The 15,268-nt window shown below is 30.1% G+C and overlaps 1 protein-coding gene across 1 annotated transcript; it reads right to left on the reverse strand.

Moving 5' to 3' along the window:
- Positions 1-14,706: 14,706 nt before the first annotated feature.
- On the reverse strand, positions 14,707-15,262 carry LOC111429420 (protein FAM32A). Its single transcript, XM_023065332.2, has 2 exons — positions 14,973-15,262; positions 14,707-14,904 (listed from the first exon to the last, which is right to left on the reverse strand). Exons 1-2 carry the CDS (start codon positions 15,198-15,200, stop codon positions 14,782-14,784), a joined length of 351 nt encoding a protein of 116 aa, XP_022921100.2. The 5' UTR covers positions 15,201-15,262; the 3' UTR covers positions 14,707-14,781.
- Between the last annotated feature and the right edge of the window lie 6 nt (positions 15,263-15,268).

A 15,268-nucleotide genomic window follows, 5' to 3' on the forward strand; every position in this document is an offset into this window, starting at 1 on the left:
CTTAGCCTTCGCACTTATGTATATGTTTTTAAACGGTTTTAAATAAATTAAGAGTGCATGAAAAATTATCTGTCAATATGAAATGAAGTTAGGATTCGCTCTCAGGTAAAACTTTGTCCCAATTTTTCCTTCATCAAATAAGAAAGTTAGGATAAAAAGTGATTGCGTTCTGCTACCTGTAGGTTGTCTTTCAGGTGCGTTTCTTTTACAGACGCCGGCAGATATTGACAGAGTCTGTAAATGAAAATTCGAAATAAGACAGGCCAAGGTTAGCTCCTTTCGAATATGTAATAGTAAACCATTTGTTGAATTTCCTTCTGATAACGGCTGCACAAAGCCTTAAAGTGGGGCAATTTTGAGGTGATTTAAATGTAGTGTGTCGTTTTTTATTTTTTTCTGCTCTTATTATTAATATATCGGCGGACGAAAACATGGTTTAAGATATAGAAAAGACCAAGCTTTCCAACCTTAGTTTTTCGCTATCTTTCTAGATAACGAAAATATTGGCCCGAAAAGTAGACGGAAATACAAGGGAAAAGTTTGTTGCTGGGCTGAAAAACGATTGTGCAAACGTGTGATTGAGATGTGTTATATACCGATGAAAAGAGCAGAAAATTTCCCATAGGATGAATATAGTTCTAGAGTTTCCTCCCCGTCATATAAGAGAGTTATTGACCCAAGCAAGAATATTACAACTTCAACGGAAAAGGAAAGGGGAATAATAGAGGAGATAGAGAGGTTTGGGATAGAAATAATGGGAATTAGTGAAGCGCAAAAAAGGAAGGGAAAGCATATAATTATCAAACAATTATAGTCTATACTTTTCAGGAGCCCAAGAAAATACATGGAGCAAGGAAGAAGTAGGAATAATTATAGCAGAGAAACTAAATAAAAGAGTAAGTATACACCAGTAAATTCAAGAATTCTGGAATTGGGAATTGATCTAAACGGAAAGGTGAATATAGTTCAAATTTACACACCAACGGAAGAAGAAGAAATACAAGATTTTTACTGAACTCTGCAGAAAACCTTCGATAAATTCAGAGAACAAGGAGAGGATGTAATTATAATGGGAGACTGGATTGCGAGAATATGTAATGATATACACAAGGGGGGAAGTGGTATAGGAGAATATGGGGATCAGGGAGAGGCAGTGATGAACAGAAGTGGGCAAAGATTGTTGGAATTTTGTCTAGTAAACGTCTTATTGGTTGGAAACACTACTTGGAGTCAAAGGAGACAAGATATTATTATAATATTATTAAAATTCCAAATAATGATGAAATGTATTTTTGGACACACAATAAAAAAACTCAATAGATTTGATAAACAAGATTAAAGACTTAAACATCAAAACTACATTTAGACTCATTTCATTCGACATAAAGAACCTTTACAGTAATGTGCCGGTTAGAGATACTTTGGATATTATTAAGAAACACTGGATTCTTAGACCTTAACCTTAGACCTTAAACCTTAACATTTTGGAAATTAATAGTTTCATTAATTTGCTAAAACTGATCTGCGAACAAAATTTCTTTAAGTTTGAGAACAAATTCTAGGATTTAAGTGGCGTCTATTCCATAAAATGTTCCGCAATATAGTAATTAGGTTTAAAGAACATATCAGTAAAGACACTTCAGCATTAAACAAACATTTGAAAGAATTTTGAAAAGGAAATTTTTTTTATAAATCCTACGTAGCTTTCTAATTTTTGAGTTTAAAAAAGTAATCGCACTAGAAATTTGATTATTCGACTTCTTGTTTTGGAGAAATCCGGCACGCCAATGACCTTGCGCGATTTGCAATCCTAACATTGCGGACATCTAGCGGGTGCAATTTTAGTAACTGTTATTAACGAAAAGCTTACAATCCGTTGTTAGAAAACTTTTCCCCCGCATTGCAAAAAAATCTTAAAGTTATCTTTATATTTTCAGGTCTCCAAGGTGGTGGCATACCCCCTTAAGAAGTTAACCTTACAAAGATGAGATTTTTATACATTTTTTAGGATGGTATTTATTATTAACCATCTTTAAGAAAACATGTATAAGTTAATCGTATAGAAAAATAGTATTTACTTCTCAAGATTAACATATTCTCATATTCACCTCCTCGAAGTAAACTTATCTACGCAAAGTTTTACCTATACACCGATTAACCTTCTCCTCACCCTCTCAAAATTCCTTGAAAGACAAAATTTCATAAAAAAAGGGTATGCTGCCATAAATACTAATTGTATGTAAAAATTCTAAGTAGTCATTTCTGATTTCTCTATTTTTACGTATTCTTTGATGATAAATCATCAAAGAATAACGAAAATAACTCCAAACGACATTTGCGGAAATTTTTCCATCAGCTTCACCATTAAAAATTGTATTATCAGTCTCCAAGTTGTTCATCGATTTACAACTTTTCCTTTTTGTCGAAGTTAACACCATTACTTCTTACTGAATGTTTCTGTGTTCCAAAAATCCTTTGTTGCAACTTTGGACAGTTTTATTGATTGTATTATCTAGCAAAACATCTCAGGTACGCTACCGCACCATATTCTACAATAAATGCGTCAGAAAATTCTAACTGAGGCAACTATCTTTTATACTGAAATCAATATGATTGAATTACACAGTGCAACAAATTTCGGGTCATCGCTTCCATCCCAAATGACTCCAACGGGAAATGAAAGTAGACCAATAGACTAACAAAATCCCCACGGAGTTTTACTTTATTAGCTCGGATTTTTTTTTTAATAGCTACTTGAAATTTTTCTATGCAACCTCTTGAAGTTGGCATATTTTTGGGTCATGTTATCGACTTTTCGCGATGTATAAATGGATATTAACCATTTAAACTTGAAAAAATAGTATAAATATTTCGTGGTTGAAAATGGAAAATTAATTACTTTGCAAAAATGGGCTAATTTGGGGGCTAAATGTGGGATTTAATTTTTTTAATGAAAAAACATTATTCTTGTATTTTTTGTTTATTTTCCAATGATAAATGAGATGGAACGAGTATGTTGTTCGAACCCTTTTTGGTGCCAATTGGAGTGGTAAATCGTCGATACCATCGCTGTCATCGTCAGTGTCCGCGTCTGAATCTACCAAAATTTCGGTTTCTCTTTCTGAGACACCTCCTTCTTCTTCTTCATCTTCAAACACATTTTTGCTCCACCAACAAATTTCTGCAAGAACTGCGTCGGGCGATTGTTTTCCTCTATATCTGTAAATTGTTTTCATTAAAATCCGTTTTCTATGCAACAAAAAATTAATCACATTACCTCATTTCAAATGGCACGGCTACTTGGTGGTAACGTTCCCCTTGTTCATCTGACTCGGTGGCTAACTGTCGACCGAAGTAATCTAGATGATGACGCAAATAGTGAATTTTCAGCGACATATTAATACCAATTTTGGAGAACGCATCCAACATGATATGCACATAACGTTGATAGTGTTCAGACCGATGTTTCCCTAATAAGCCCTCAATGACCTCTTTTATGGAACGCCAAGCAGTCAATTCGTTGTCAATTAAAACATTGTCGAATTCTTCAGTTTTCACCAGTTTTCGAATGTCTGGGCCATTCACAACGCCTAAAAGGAGAAAGTTTTAATGTTACGTTTAAATACTCAATCTGATATCTCATTTTGTTGTGAAAAAAATAATATTTAAGGTTTCATACCTTCTTTCAATTTGCTTTCGCTAAGTCTTCTTCTTAGCCACAGTTTTCAGGAAACTTTTGACTATTCCAAGTTTCACGTGAAGTGGAGGTAATATAACTTTGTCTTGTGGCACCAAAGGATCTTGAATTACATTGGCATTTACGTGTTTGCTCGATTCTCTGCTCTGCCATTTGTGGTTTGTATATTGGTCGCCTTTATATCTGGAGTCCCAATCGCAGATAAAACACATATATTTAATGTATCCGGTTTGCAATCCGCAAAGAATTGCAACAACCCTCAAGTCACAGCATATCCGCCATTGATGTTTGTCATAATCAACATTTTGCAGTATTCTTTTTAATGCATCGTTGGTTTCTTACGTTTCAATGCTGTATGCTGCGATTGGTACCGATGGTTTCGTGTTTGTTTGATGGAGCAACACCGCTTTCAAGCTTATTTTGGAGCTGTCAATAAACAGTCTCCACTCATTTGGTCTGTATAGGATGTCCATTTCTCTCATGAGACCGTCGACATCCTTGCAGTATGCAGATGTTTGCTTCTCATTCACAGTGAAATATTTTTGCAGTGCGGATTGTCGATGCCTATATGCTGTGACTTTTGTCTCAGGTGCCAACAGATTGTTCGAATTTAGAAATTTAGCTAACTGTTCCGACTTACGTTGCGATAGTCCTAACTTCGCAACGATGGAGTCCAGCTGATTTTGAGTAACCAAAATTGACCCAGTTGATACAGTTGCTACTGGTTCATACAATGAAAAAGTATCACTCAAGTGGGTTGAAAAAGTAATACCCGATAACACGTCCGGGCTCGGTGGTTTTGGCACTGGAATGTTTTCTGTGTGTGGCAATGGTATTTGAGCGCTTGGGACACTCAAATACACTTTACTCCTGTTGTGGTGTGAAATGGCCACAAACGTAACAGAAATTGTTTATATTGCAAACCATTTTAGCGCCACAAATACTGGTTTTTCCACCGTAAACACAACAAACAATTCACCAAACAAACACAAGTCGCAAATAAACACACACCAAACAAATCACTAAGTCACAAATAAACGATGCTCTGCCAGATGCTCACTGTTTGAGAAATATTCTCGAACTAAAAGCTACGGACTTATGAACTAACCCGCCTGAACATCTAACTTCTACCCTTCTACCTATTCATCTTTTTACCTGTACGACTTTCTTGTATCATTCTTATAGCGAAGGGTGACGAATGGACCCCCTGTACGAGTACTTGTTCGTCTTTTTACCTGTAAGACTTTCTTGCTTCTTTCTTGTAGCGAAGGGTGATGAATGGACTCCCTGGACGTATACCTGTACGTCCTGTAGTCTACTGTCCGTTTTAAGTCATTTTTCATGAAATGTTTTAAGAAAATAAACAGAGTATATAAAAATAACTTAAATTATTTCCAAAAACTGCCGTAAATACATGCCAACTTTAGGAGGTCATAAAAAGAACCCGAGCTAATATAGTAAAATTCCGCGAGGGTTTTGTTAGTTAGTTGGTCTACTTTCATTTACCATTGGAACCAACCGGGATGGTTTTTCTTGCTGCACAGTGTTATCGTCGATGGTATGTCATCCTATTGTTTCCAACCAACTTAATTTACTAATCTGGGATCCTAAAGAAGACCAAGAACAGTGATAAATTTTCAATATAATCTAATAACGAAATTACGGGTAACAACATCGTCCGCATATACAAAATAACATATTTTGTAACATACGTGTAGCCTCAGGAAATAGCGTCGCAAGTTTTGCTAACTGTTTGATCGTTCGCAACTTTAAATAAGTTAAATACCTTAAGTACAGTAAGTGACGACATTAAATTTTTGTTTGCAATAAAGTTTCAAAATGTCGTTGCTGCCAACGATTGATCATGAACCGATTTTAACTCTTTAGGTAATGACGCTGATAAAACAATTTTAAATCCGAATTATTGTTGGATAATACGCGCAACGATTTCCATTTCAAAGTGGAAGTGGAAGTTGTGAAAAATAATAAAATAAAATCAAAAATAATCGTATTAATAATTTTATTGGCAGTAGTTGGTTAATTTTCCGTTTGTCTATTTTTATAGGAAAATCATCAATACCAATCATATCATCATCGATCAGATCAAAAAGATGGGTTTTAGAAAGGGTACGAACAATAAGTCCACTCTGAAGCCAATCAAAAGATTACGCAACTTATGTACTTTCCGCTGTAAAGATCTTTACGTTTAAATGTGCAAACCTCAACTCCTTAGTGAGGTAGATTAATTCAACAGTCTGACAAAACGAAAGAATGTATATAAATATAAGACACAATCAAATACAAAGATAACGAGATAAATATAACGAAAAAGCAAAGATAATAATAATGCTGCTATAACACAAAGTAATAGAGTAAGTAACAGAATTCGATTACTCACTCCGTATTACACAAAGAAAGAAAAAAGAGAACAGAAATAAGATAAGTAATAGTAGTTCAAAAGGAGAACATAACATAAAACAAAATAATAAAAATAATGATAATAACAAAAAGTACCATACAAAAATACAGCAAATTATTGTACTATTTACCATTTTTATAAAATCGCTGATTCAACTTACAAAGAGGGTTTCAAGAGATTATTTAAGTCGGAGGACAATCTTATAACTATTAATGTGTTATTATGTATAGTAAAAATTTTCCCATCATAGGACCAGACATTGTTAATACCGAGTTTCTCCTTAGCCAATTTCAACAATTTATACTTAATAGAAGTTAGATAACGGTGCCTTTTGAAGAGTGTTGGCTCCATCAATTCGTCACAAATTGTATTAAAATTTGATCGATCTTGTGTATGTGATTCTCTGCAATTGCTTCATCATTATCGGTGAAATGCCATAATCGGTGTGACATCTGAAATTTATTTCTAGTGATAATCTTTTTTGAATTTAATTTGATTTAAAAATCAACGATTAAAAATTTTGTACTATTGTACTGGTTTTATTATTAAAATAAATCTGCTTAATAGTTTTTTTTTGGAAAATTCAATGAAGATATTATATGAACTAAAATTAGAACTAAAACTAGAACTAACACTAGAAACTTTCGGGTTTTGCCGTGTGTCTTTTAAGACTTTCTTCAGAAACTGGTTCGAAGTAACACACTTCACAATCAAAATTAATTAAAACAAAAAAGATGTTAAAGGAAGTTAAACAGAAGAAAAAATGCTAAACAAAATGTAAACAGAAAAATTGCTAAAGAAGCAGTAAAATTCAAAAAAGGGAAAAGAAACACAAGAAAGAAAGTAGTGAGGAGGAGAGTTACAAAAATATTCAGCTTTGTCAGTCTTCATCAGATGACGACGATCCAAAAAGTTACTTTGAATTGAGTAGAGAAGAAAAAAATCGAAAAAGTCGTAAACAATCGCTTTATTCAAGAAAAAGATTATGTACTAGTACAACTAGCAATTAAAAAGACGAAAAAACATTTTGTGACCAGAATTATTAATAAAATTGATGAGGGATACAAAGTACAATTTAAAAAAAAATAGTTGAGACAAAAGCAGATCGAAACTTTATTCTCAGTGATGAAGATGTTTCTTTTGTTGATAGTAATAGCGTAGGTTTCGTATTTCCACAGCTGCTATTGTTGAATTGTCAAAAAGACAAGAAGAACAAATCATGTATTTTTCAGTTGATTTCAGTCAATACAATGCTTATTGATTAAAAATATATCTATGTAAGTACTTTCAGAGTTTATTTCTATCATTTTGATAATGGTAGGTACTTGTCACATTTATTATTATCTATTTATGTATTATTGTTAATAATAATAAATAAAATTAGGTGTAGTTACTAATTGGTCCAAAGTACATTAAACGATAATCAAGTTCATAAAATAATCAAGTTCAACACCAATAGGACTTTTTTCATTTAATACAACTTTATTTATATCAGGTTTGTCATTAGCAACCTCATTGTAACAATCCCAATACAATATATAAAATCTCTTGTTGTAGTTTCGTCTAGTTTTCTTCTCTTTGCTTGTAATTCATCATCATACTCATTACTAACTGAACTGTCGCTATCACTTTCGATTATTAATTAAAGTATTTTCTTTTTAATGCAAAAAGCCGTTTTGAAAAATTACTTTCAGTTCTTGAGAAAAAAATTTTTGAAATGATCGATAATTTTTTCGAATTTTTCAATTTACGCCGACTAAGTTTTAAAAATTCGTACAAAATCCATTTCTTGGAATATGAGTATGAAAATTTCCCAAAGTGCTAATAAGACTGTCATCTTTCCAATGAAGCAACACGTTTTGAAAAATAACCTTTAGTTTTTGAGAAAACAATGTTGTAAGTTTTGATAACATTTTCGATGTTGCAATTTCCATCGATAATTTTCAAAATTCGCTATAAAATTAATTTCTTGAAGGATCCTTGTGGAAATATCACCAATTATTAATTAAAGTATTTTCTTTTTAATGCAACAAGCCGTTTTGAACAATTACTTTCAGTTCTTGAAAAAAAAATTTTTTAAATGATCGTTAATTTTTTCGAATTTTTCAATTTACGCCGACTAAGTTTTAAAAATTCGTATAAAACCCATTTCTTGGAATATGAGTTTGAAAATTTCCCAAAGTGTTAATAAGAGTGTCCTCTTTCCAATGAACCAACCCGTTTTGAAAAATAATTTTTAGTTTTTGAGAAAACAATATTTGAAGTTTTGATAAAATTTTCGATGTTGCAATTTTCATCGATAACTTGCAAAATTCGCTATAATATTAATTCCTTGAAGGATCCTTGTGGAAATATCACCAATCATTAATTAAAGTATCCTCTTTTTAATGCAACAATCCGTTTTGAAAAATCGCTTCTAGTTTTTGAGAAATAAATTTTTGAAATGATCGACAATTTTTTCGAATTTTGCTATTTTCGCCAATTAAGTTTTAAAAATTCGTATAAAATCCACTTCTTGGAATATGAGTATGAAAATTTCCCAAAGTGTTAATAAGACTGTCATCTTTCCAATGAAGTAACACGTTTTGAAAAATAACTTTTAGTTTTTGAGAAAACAATGTTGGAAGTTTTGATAACATTTTCGATGTTGCAATTTTCATCGATAATTTTCAAAATTCGCTATAAAATTAATTTCTTGAAGGATCCTTGTGGAAATATCACCAATTATTAATTAAAGTATTTTCTTTTTAATGCAAAAAGCCGTTTTGAAAAATTACTTTCAGTTCTTGAGAAAAAAGTTTTTGAAATGATCGATAATTTTTTCGAATTTTTCACTTTACGCCGACTAAGTTTTAAAAATTCGTATAAAACCCATTTCTTGGAATATGAGTTTGAAAATTTTCAAAAGTGTTAATAAGAGTGCCCTCTTTCCAATGAACCAACCCGTTTTGAAAAATAATTTTTAGTTTTTGAGAAAACAATATTTGAAGTTTTGATAAAATTTTCGATATTGCAATTTTCATCGATAACTTGCAAAATTCGCTATAATATTAATTCCTTGAAGGACCCTGGTGGAAATATCACCAATCATTAATTAAAGTATCCTCTTTTTAATGCAACAAGCCGTTTTGAAAAATCGCTTTTAGTTTTTGAGAAATAAATTTTTGAAATGATCGACAATTTTTTCGAATTTTGCTATTTCCGCCGATTAAGTTTTAAAAATTCGTATAAAATCCACTTCTTGGAATATGAGTATGAAAATTTCCCAAAGTGTTAATAAGAGTGTCGTCTTTCCAATGAAGCAACACGTTTTGAAAAATAACTTTTAGTTTTTCAGAAAACAATATTGGAAGTTTTGATAAAATTTTCGATGTTGCAATTTTCATCGATAATTTTCAAAATTCGCATATAAAATTAATTTTTTGAAGGATCCTTGTGGAAATATCACCAATTATTAATTAAAGTATACTCTTTTTAATGCAACAAGCTCTTTCGAATAATCGCTTTTAGTTTTTGAAATAAGCGACCATTTTTTCGAATTTTGCAATTTTCACCGATTAAGTTTTAAAAATTCGTATAAAATCCACTTCTTGGAATATGAGTATGAAAATTTCCCAAAGTGTTAATAAGACTGTCATCTTTCCAATGAAGCAACACGTTTTGAAAAATAACTTTTAGTTTTTGAGAAAACAATGTTGGAAGTTTTGATAACATTTTCGATGTTGCAATTCATCGATAATTTTCAAAATTCGCTATAAAATTAATTTCTTGAAGGATCCTTGTGGAAATATCACCAATTATTAATTAAAGTATTTTCTTTTTAATGCAAAAAGCCGTTTTGAAAAATTACTTTCAGTTCTTGAGAAAAAAATTTTTGAAATGATCGATAATTTTTTCGAATTTTTCAATTTGCGCCAACTAACAATAAGTTTTAAAAATTCGTATAAAACCCATTTCTTGGAATATGAGTTTGAAAATTTTCAAAAGTGTTAATAAGAGTGGCCTCTTTCCAATGAACCAACCCGTTTTGAAAAATAATTTTTAGTTTTTGAGAAAACAATATTTAAAATTTTGATAAAATTTTCGATGTTGCAATTGTCATCGATAACTTGCAAAATTCGCTATAATATTAATTCCATGAAGGATCCTTGTGGAAATATCACCAATCATTCATTAAAGTATCCTCTTTTTAATGCAACAAGCCGTTTTGAAAAATCGCTTTTAGTTTTTGAGAAATAAATTTTTGAAATGATCGACAATTTTTTCGAATTTTGCTATTTCCGCCGATTAAGTTTTAAAAATTCGTATAAAATCCACTTCTTGGAATATGAGTATGAAAATTTCCCAAAGTGTTAATAAGAGTGTCGTCTTTCCAATGAAGCAACACGTTTTGAAAAATAACTTTTAGTTTTTGAGAAAACAATATTGGAAGTTTTGATAAAATTTTCGATGTTGCAATTTTCATCGATAATTTTCAAAATTCGCTATAAAATTAATTTTTTTAAGGATCCTTGTGGAAATATCACCAATTATTAATTAAAGTATACTCTTTTTAATGCAACAAGCTCTTTCGAATAATCGCTTTTAGTTTAATTTTCACCGATTAAGTTTTAAAAATTTGTATAAAATCCACTTCTTGGAATATGAGTATGAAAATTTCCCAAAGTGTTAATAAGACTGTCATCTTTCCAATGAAGCAACACGTTTTGAAAAACAACTTTTAGTTTTTGAGAAAACAATGTTGGAAGTTTTGATAACATTTTTGATGTTGCAATTCATCGATAATTTTCAAAATTTGCTATAAAATTAATTTCTTGAAGGATCCTTGTGGAAATATCACCAATTGTTAATTAAAGTATTTTCTTTTTAATGCAAAAAGCCGTTTTGAAAAATTACTTTCAGTTCTTGAGTAATAAATTTTTGAAATGATCGATAATTTTTTCGAATTTTTCAATTTACGCCGACTAAGTTTTAAAAATTCGTATAAAACCCATTTCTTGGAATATGAGTTTGAAAATTTTCAAAAGTGTTAATAAGAGTGTCCTCTTTCCAATGAACCAACCCGTTTAGAAAAATAATTTTTAGTTTTTGAGAAAACAATATTTGAAATGTTGATAAAATTTTCGATGTTGCAATTTTCATCGATAACTTGCAAAATTCGCTATAATATTAATTCCTTGAAGGACCCTGGTGGATATATCACCAATCATTAATTAAAGTATCCTCTTTTTAATGCAACAAGCCGTTTTGAAAAATCGCTTTTAGTTTTTGAGAAATAAATTTTTGAAATGATCGACAATTTTTTCGAATTTTGCTATTTCCGCCGATTAAGTTTTAAAAATTCGTATAAAATCCACTTCTTGGAATATGAGTATGAAAATTTCCCAAAGTGTTAATAAGAGTGTCGTCTTTCCAATGAAGCAACACGTTTTGAAAAATAACTTTTAGTTTTTGAGAAAACAATATTGGAAGTTTTGATAAAATTTTCGATGTTGCAATTTTCATCGATAATTTTCAAAATTCGCTATAAAATTAATTTTTTTAAGGATCCTTGTGGAAATATCACCAATTATTAATTAAAGTATACTCTTTTTAATGCAACAAGCTCTTTCGAATAATCGCTTTTAGTTTAATTTTCACCGATTAAGTTTTAAAAATTTGTATAAAATCCACTTCTTGGAATATGAGTATGAAAATTTCCCAAAGTGTTAATAAGACTGTCATCTTTCCAATGAAGCAACACGTTTTGAAAAACAACTTTTAGTTTTTGAGAAAACAATGTTGGAAGTTTTGATAACATTTTTGATGTTGCAATTCATCGATAATTTTCAAAATTTGCTATAAAATTAATTTCTTGAAGGATCCTTGTGGAAATATCACCAATTGTTAATTAAAGTATTTTCTTTTTAATGCAAAAAGCCGTTTTGAAAAATTACTTTCAGTTCTTGAGTAATAAATTTTTGAAATGATCGATAATTTTTTCGAATTTTTCAATTTACGCCGACTAAGTTTTAAAAATTCGTATAAAACCCATTTCTTGGAATATGAGTTTGAAAATTTTCAAAAGTGTTAATAAGAGTGTCCTCTTTCCAATGAACCAACCCGTTTAGAAAAATAATTTTTAGTTTTTGAGAAAACAATATTTGAAATGTTGATAAAATTTTCGATGTTGCAATTTTCATCGATAACTTGCAAAATTCGCTATAATATTAATTCCTTGAAGGACCCTGGTGGATATATCACCAATCATTAATTAAAGTATCCTCTTTTTAATGCAACAAGCCGTTTTGAAAAATCGCTTTTAGTTTTTGAGAAATAAATTTTTGAAATGATCGACAATTTTTTCGAATTTTGCTATTTCCGCCGATTAAGTTTTAAAAATTCGTATAAAATCCACTTCTTGGAATATGAGTATGAAAATTTCCCAAAATGGTAATAAGAGTGTCGTCTTTCCAATGAAGCAACACGTTTTGAAAAATAACTTTTAGTTTTTGAGAAAACAATATTGGAAGTTTTGATAAAATTTTCGATGTTGCAATTTTCATCGATAATTTTCAAAATTTGCTATAAAATTAATTTCTTGAAGGATCCTTGTGGAAATATCACCAATTATTAATTAAAGTATTTTCTTTTTAATGCAAAAAGCCGTTTTGAAAAATTACTTTCAGTTCTTGAGAAAAAAATTTTTGAAATGATCGATAATTTTTTCGAATTTTTCAATTTACGCCGACCAAGTTTTAAAAATTCGTATAAAACCCATTTCTTGGAATATGAGTTTGAAAATTTTCAAAAGTGTTAATAAGAGTGTCCTCTTTCCAATGAAGCAACACGTTTCGAAAAATAACTTTTAGTTTTTGAGAAAACAATATTGGAAGTTTTGATAAAATTTTCGATGTTGCAATTTTCATCGATAATTTTCAAAATTCGCTATAAAATTAATTTCTTGAAGGATCCTTGTGGATATATCACCAATTATTAATTAAAGTATTTTCTTTTTAATGCAAAAAGCCGTTTTGAAAAATTACTTTCAGTTCTTGAGAAAAAAATTTTTGAAATGATCGATAATTTTTTCGAATTTTTCAATTTACGCCGACTAAGTTTTAAAAATTCGTATAAAACCCATTTCTTGGAATATGAGTTTGAAAATTTCCCAAAGTGTTAATAAGAGTGTCCTCTTTCCAATGAACCAACCCGTTTTGAAAAATAATTTTTAGTTGTTGAGAAAACAATATTTGAAATTTTGATAAAATTTTCGATGTTGCAATTTTCATCGATAACTTCCAAAATTCGCTATAATATTAATTCCTTGAAGGATCCTTGTGGAAATATCACCAATCATTAATTAAAGTATCCTCTTTTTAATGCAACAAGCCGTTTTGAAAAATCGCTTTTAGTTTTTGAGAAATAAATTTTTGAAATGATCGACAATTTTTTCGAATTTTGCTATTTCCGACGATTAAGTTTTAAAAATTCGTATAAAATCCACTTCTTGGAATATGAGTATGAAAATTTCCCAAAGTGTTAATAAGAGTGTCCTCTTTCAAATGAAGCAACACGTTTTGAAAAATAACATTTAGTTTTTGAGAAAACAATATTGGAAGTTTTGATAAAATTTTCGATGTTTCAATTTTCATCGATAATTTTCAAAATTCGCTAAAAAATTAATTTCTTGAAGGATCCTTGTGGAAATATCACCAATCATTAATTAAAGTATCCTCTTTTTAATGCAACAAGCCCTTTCGAATAATCGCTTTTAGTTTTTGAAAAATAAATTTTTGAAATAATCCACAATTTTTTCGAATTTTCAAATTTTCGCCGAGTAAGTTTTAAAAATTCGTATAAAATCCAGTTCCTGGAATAAGAGTATGAAAATATCCCAAAGTATCAATAAAAGTGTCCTCTTTCCAATGAACCAAACCGTTTTGAAAAATAACTTTTAGTTTTTGAGAAAACAATATTTGAAGTTTTGATAAATTTTCGATGTTGCAATTTTCATCGATAACTCAATATCAATAACAAGATATGATAGACTTAGGCGCACTGCTGTACTACTAATTCGTGTGTATTGCATCAGAAACAGCATTGACTAAATATCTAATACACAAAAAAGTTAAACCCGTCTTATCTTGTCTTGACTAACGAATAAAAATGGTAGTTTCAATAAAGAAGACATTCCACGACGAGTGTACCTATAGCAATACACTGATTTATAGATTGAAAAAAAATAAAACTAACACAGTAAGATAAAAAAAGCTTATGAACTTTTATAGACAAATTTAGTAATAAAACGGTTTGGCCTAACACAATCAAAACCGAAATTCAACTTGACATTTTAAGTGGTCAATAATAAAAACATGTTTTGTTCGCAAATTCTAAACATTTTTTTAAATATTCCATTGCTTGGCTGTGCATTTGAATTTTTGAAGCATTTTGAAATTTTAATTTAAGGTTTTTTATAGGCTTACTAAAACTTAATGTGTCTCTTAAACTAACAATCTCTTAAACTAGGTATACATCATTTATATGTGATGAGCAAATTAAATTGCTCTATTGATTTAAATGAATAATAATAAATAAATAAAAGACAATGTATTTTCCTAATCAAAACACATAATTTATTTATGATTATTTATTAACACCTAAAATTATTTCTTAAAACTACTTATTATTTCGTCCAGGATACCTTTGGAATATCAAAGTGTTCAGTTAAACTATCCAAATGTTGATTAAACTTCTCAACTCTTTCTTTATGGGTCATATTCGCTTTATCCAAAATCCTTTTTGTTTGCTAAAAAAGACAACATAAAATTTCTCGATTTGGATCTATGGTAGTATTAATTAATTAGAAATTCTTACATTCTTTTCTTTCATTTGTTGAAAAGCCATTTCAGCCTTTGTACGTTTCTCAACTTGCCTTTCCGACTCTTTCTCATCTTTCATTTCAGTTTCAATGGTTTTTGCAATAACCTTTAATTTCTCTTTGTCCTTTTTCTTCTTCTTTTTATGAACCGATTGATCACTTTTTAATTTTAATTTACTCCGTGAAACATTCGCGTACACATCGGTATTATTAATTTCACTCATTTTATGTAAATAATTTTTAGGTTAGTTCTTTCTGACATTTATAACTGTCAATAAGCATAGGTGCCATA

Source organism: Onthophagus taurus, chromosome 6, assembly GCF_036711975.1.
Source record: "Onthophagus taurus isolate NC chromosome 6, IU_Otau_3.0, whole genome shotgun sequence".
Classification (NCBI taxonomy): domain Eukaryota; kingdom Metazoa; phylum Arthropoda; class Insecta; order Coleoptera; family Scarabaeidae; genus Onthophagus; species Onthophagus taurus.

Excerpts from the sequence above, each read along its gene's own strand:
- LOC111429420 (XM_023065332.2), bottom strand. The coding sequence starts at position 15,200 with ATGAGTGAAATTAATAATACCGATGTGTACGCGAATGTTTCACGGAGT. Across the intron at positions 14,905-14,972 it reads AACAAATGAAAGAAAAGAAT|CAAACAAAAAGGATTTTGGA; the intron begins GTAAGAATTTCT and ends TGTCTTTTTTAG.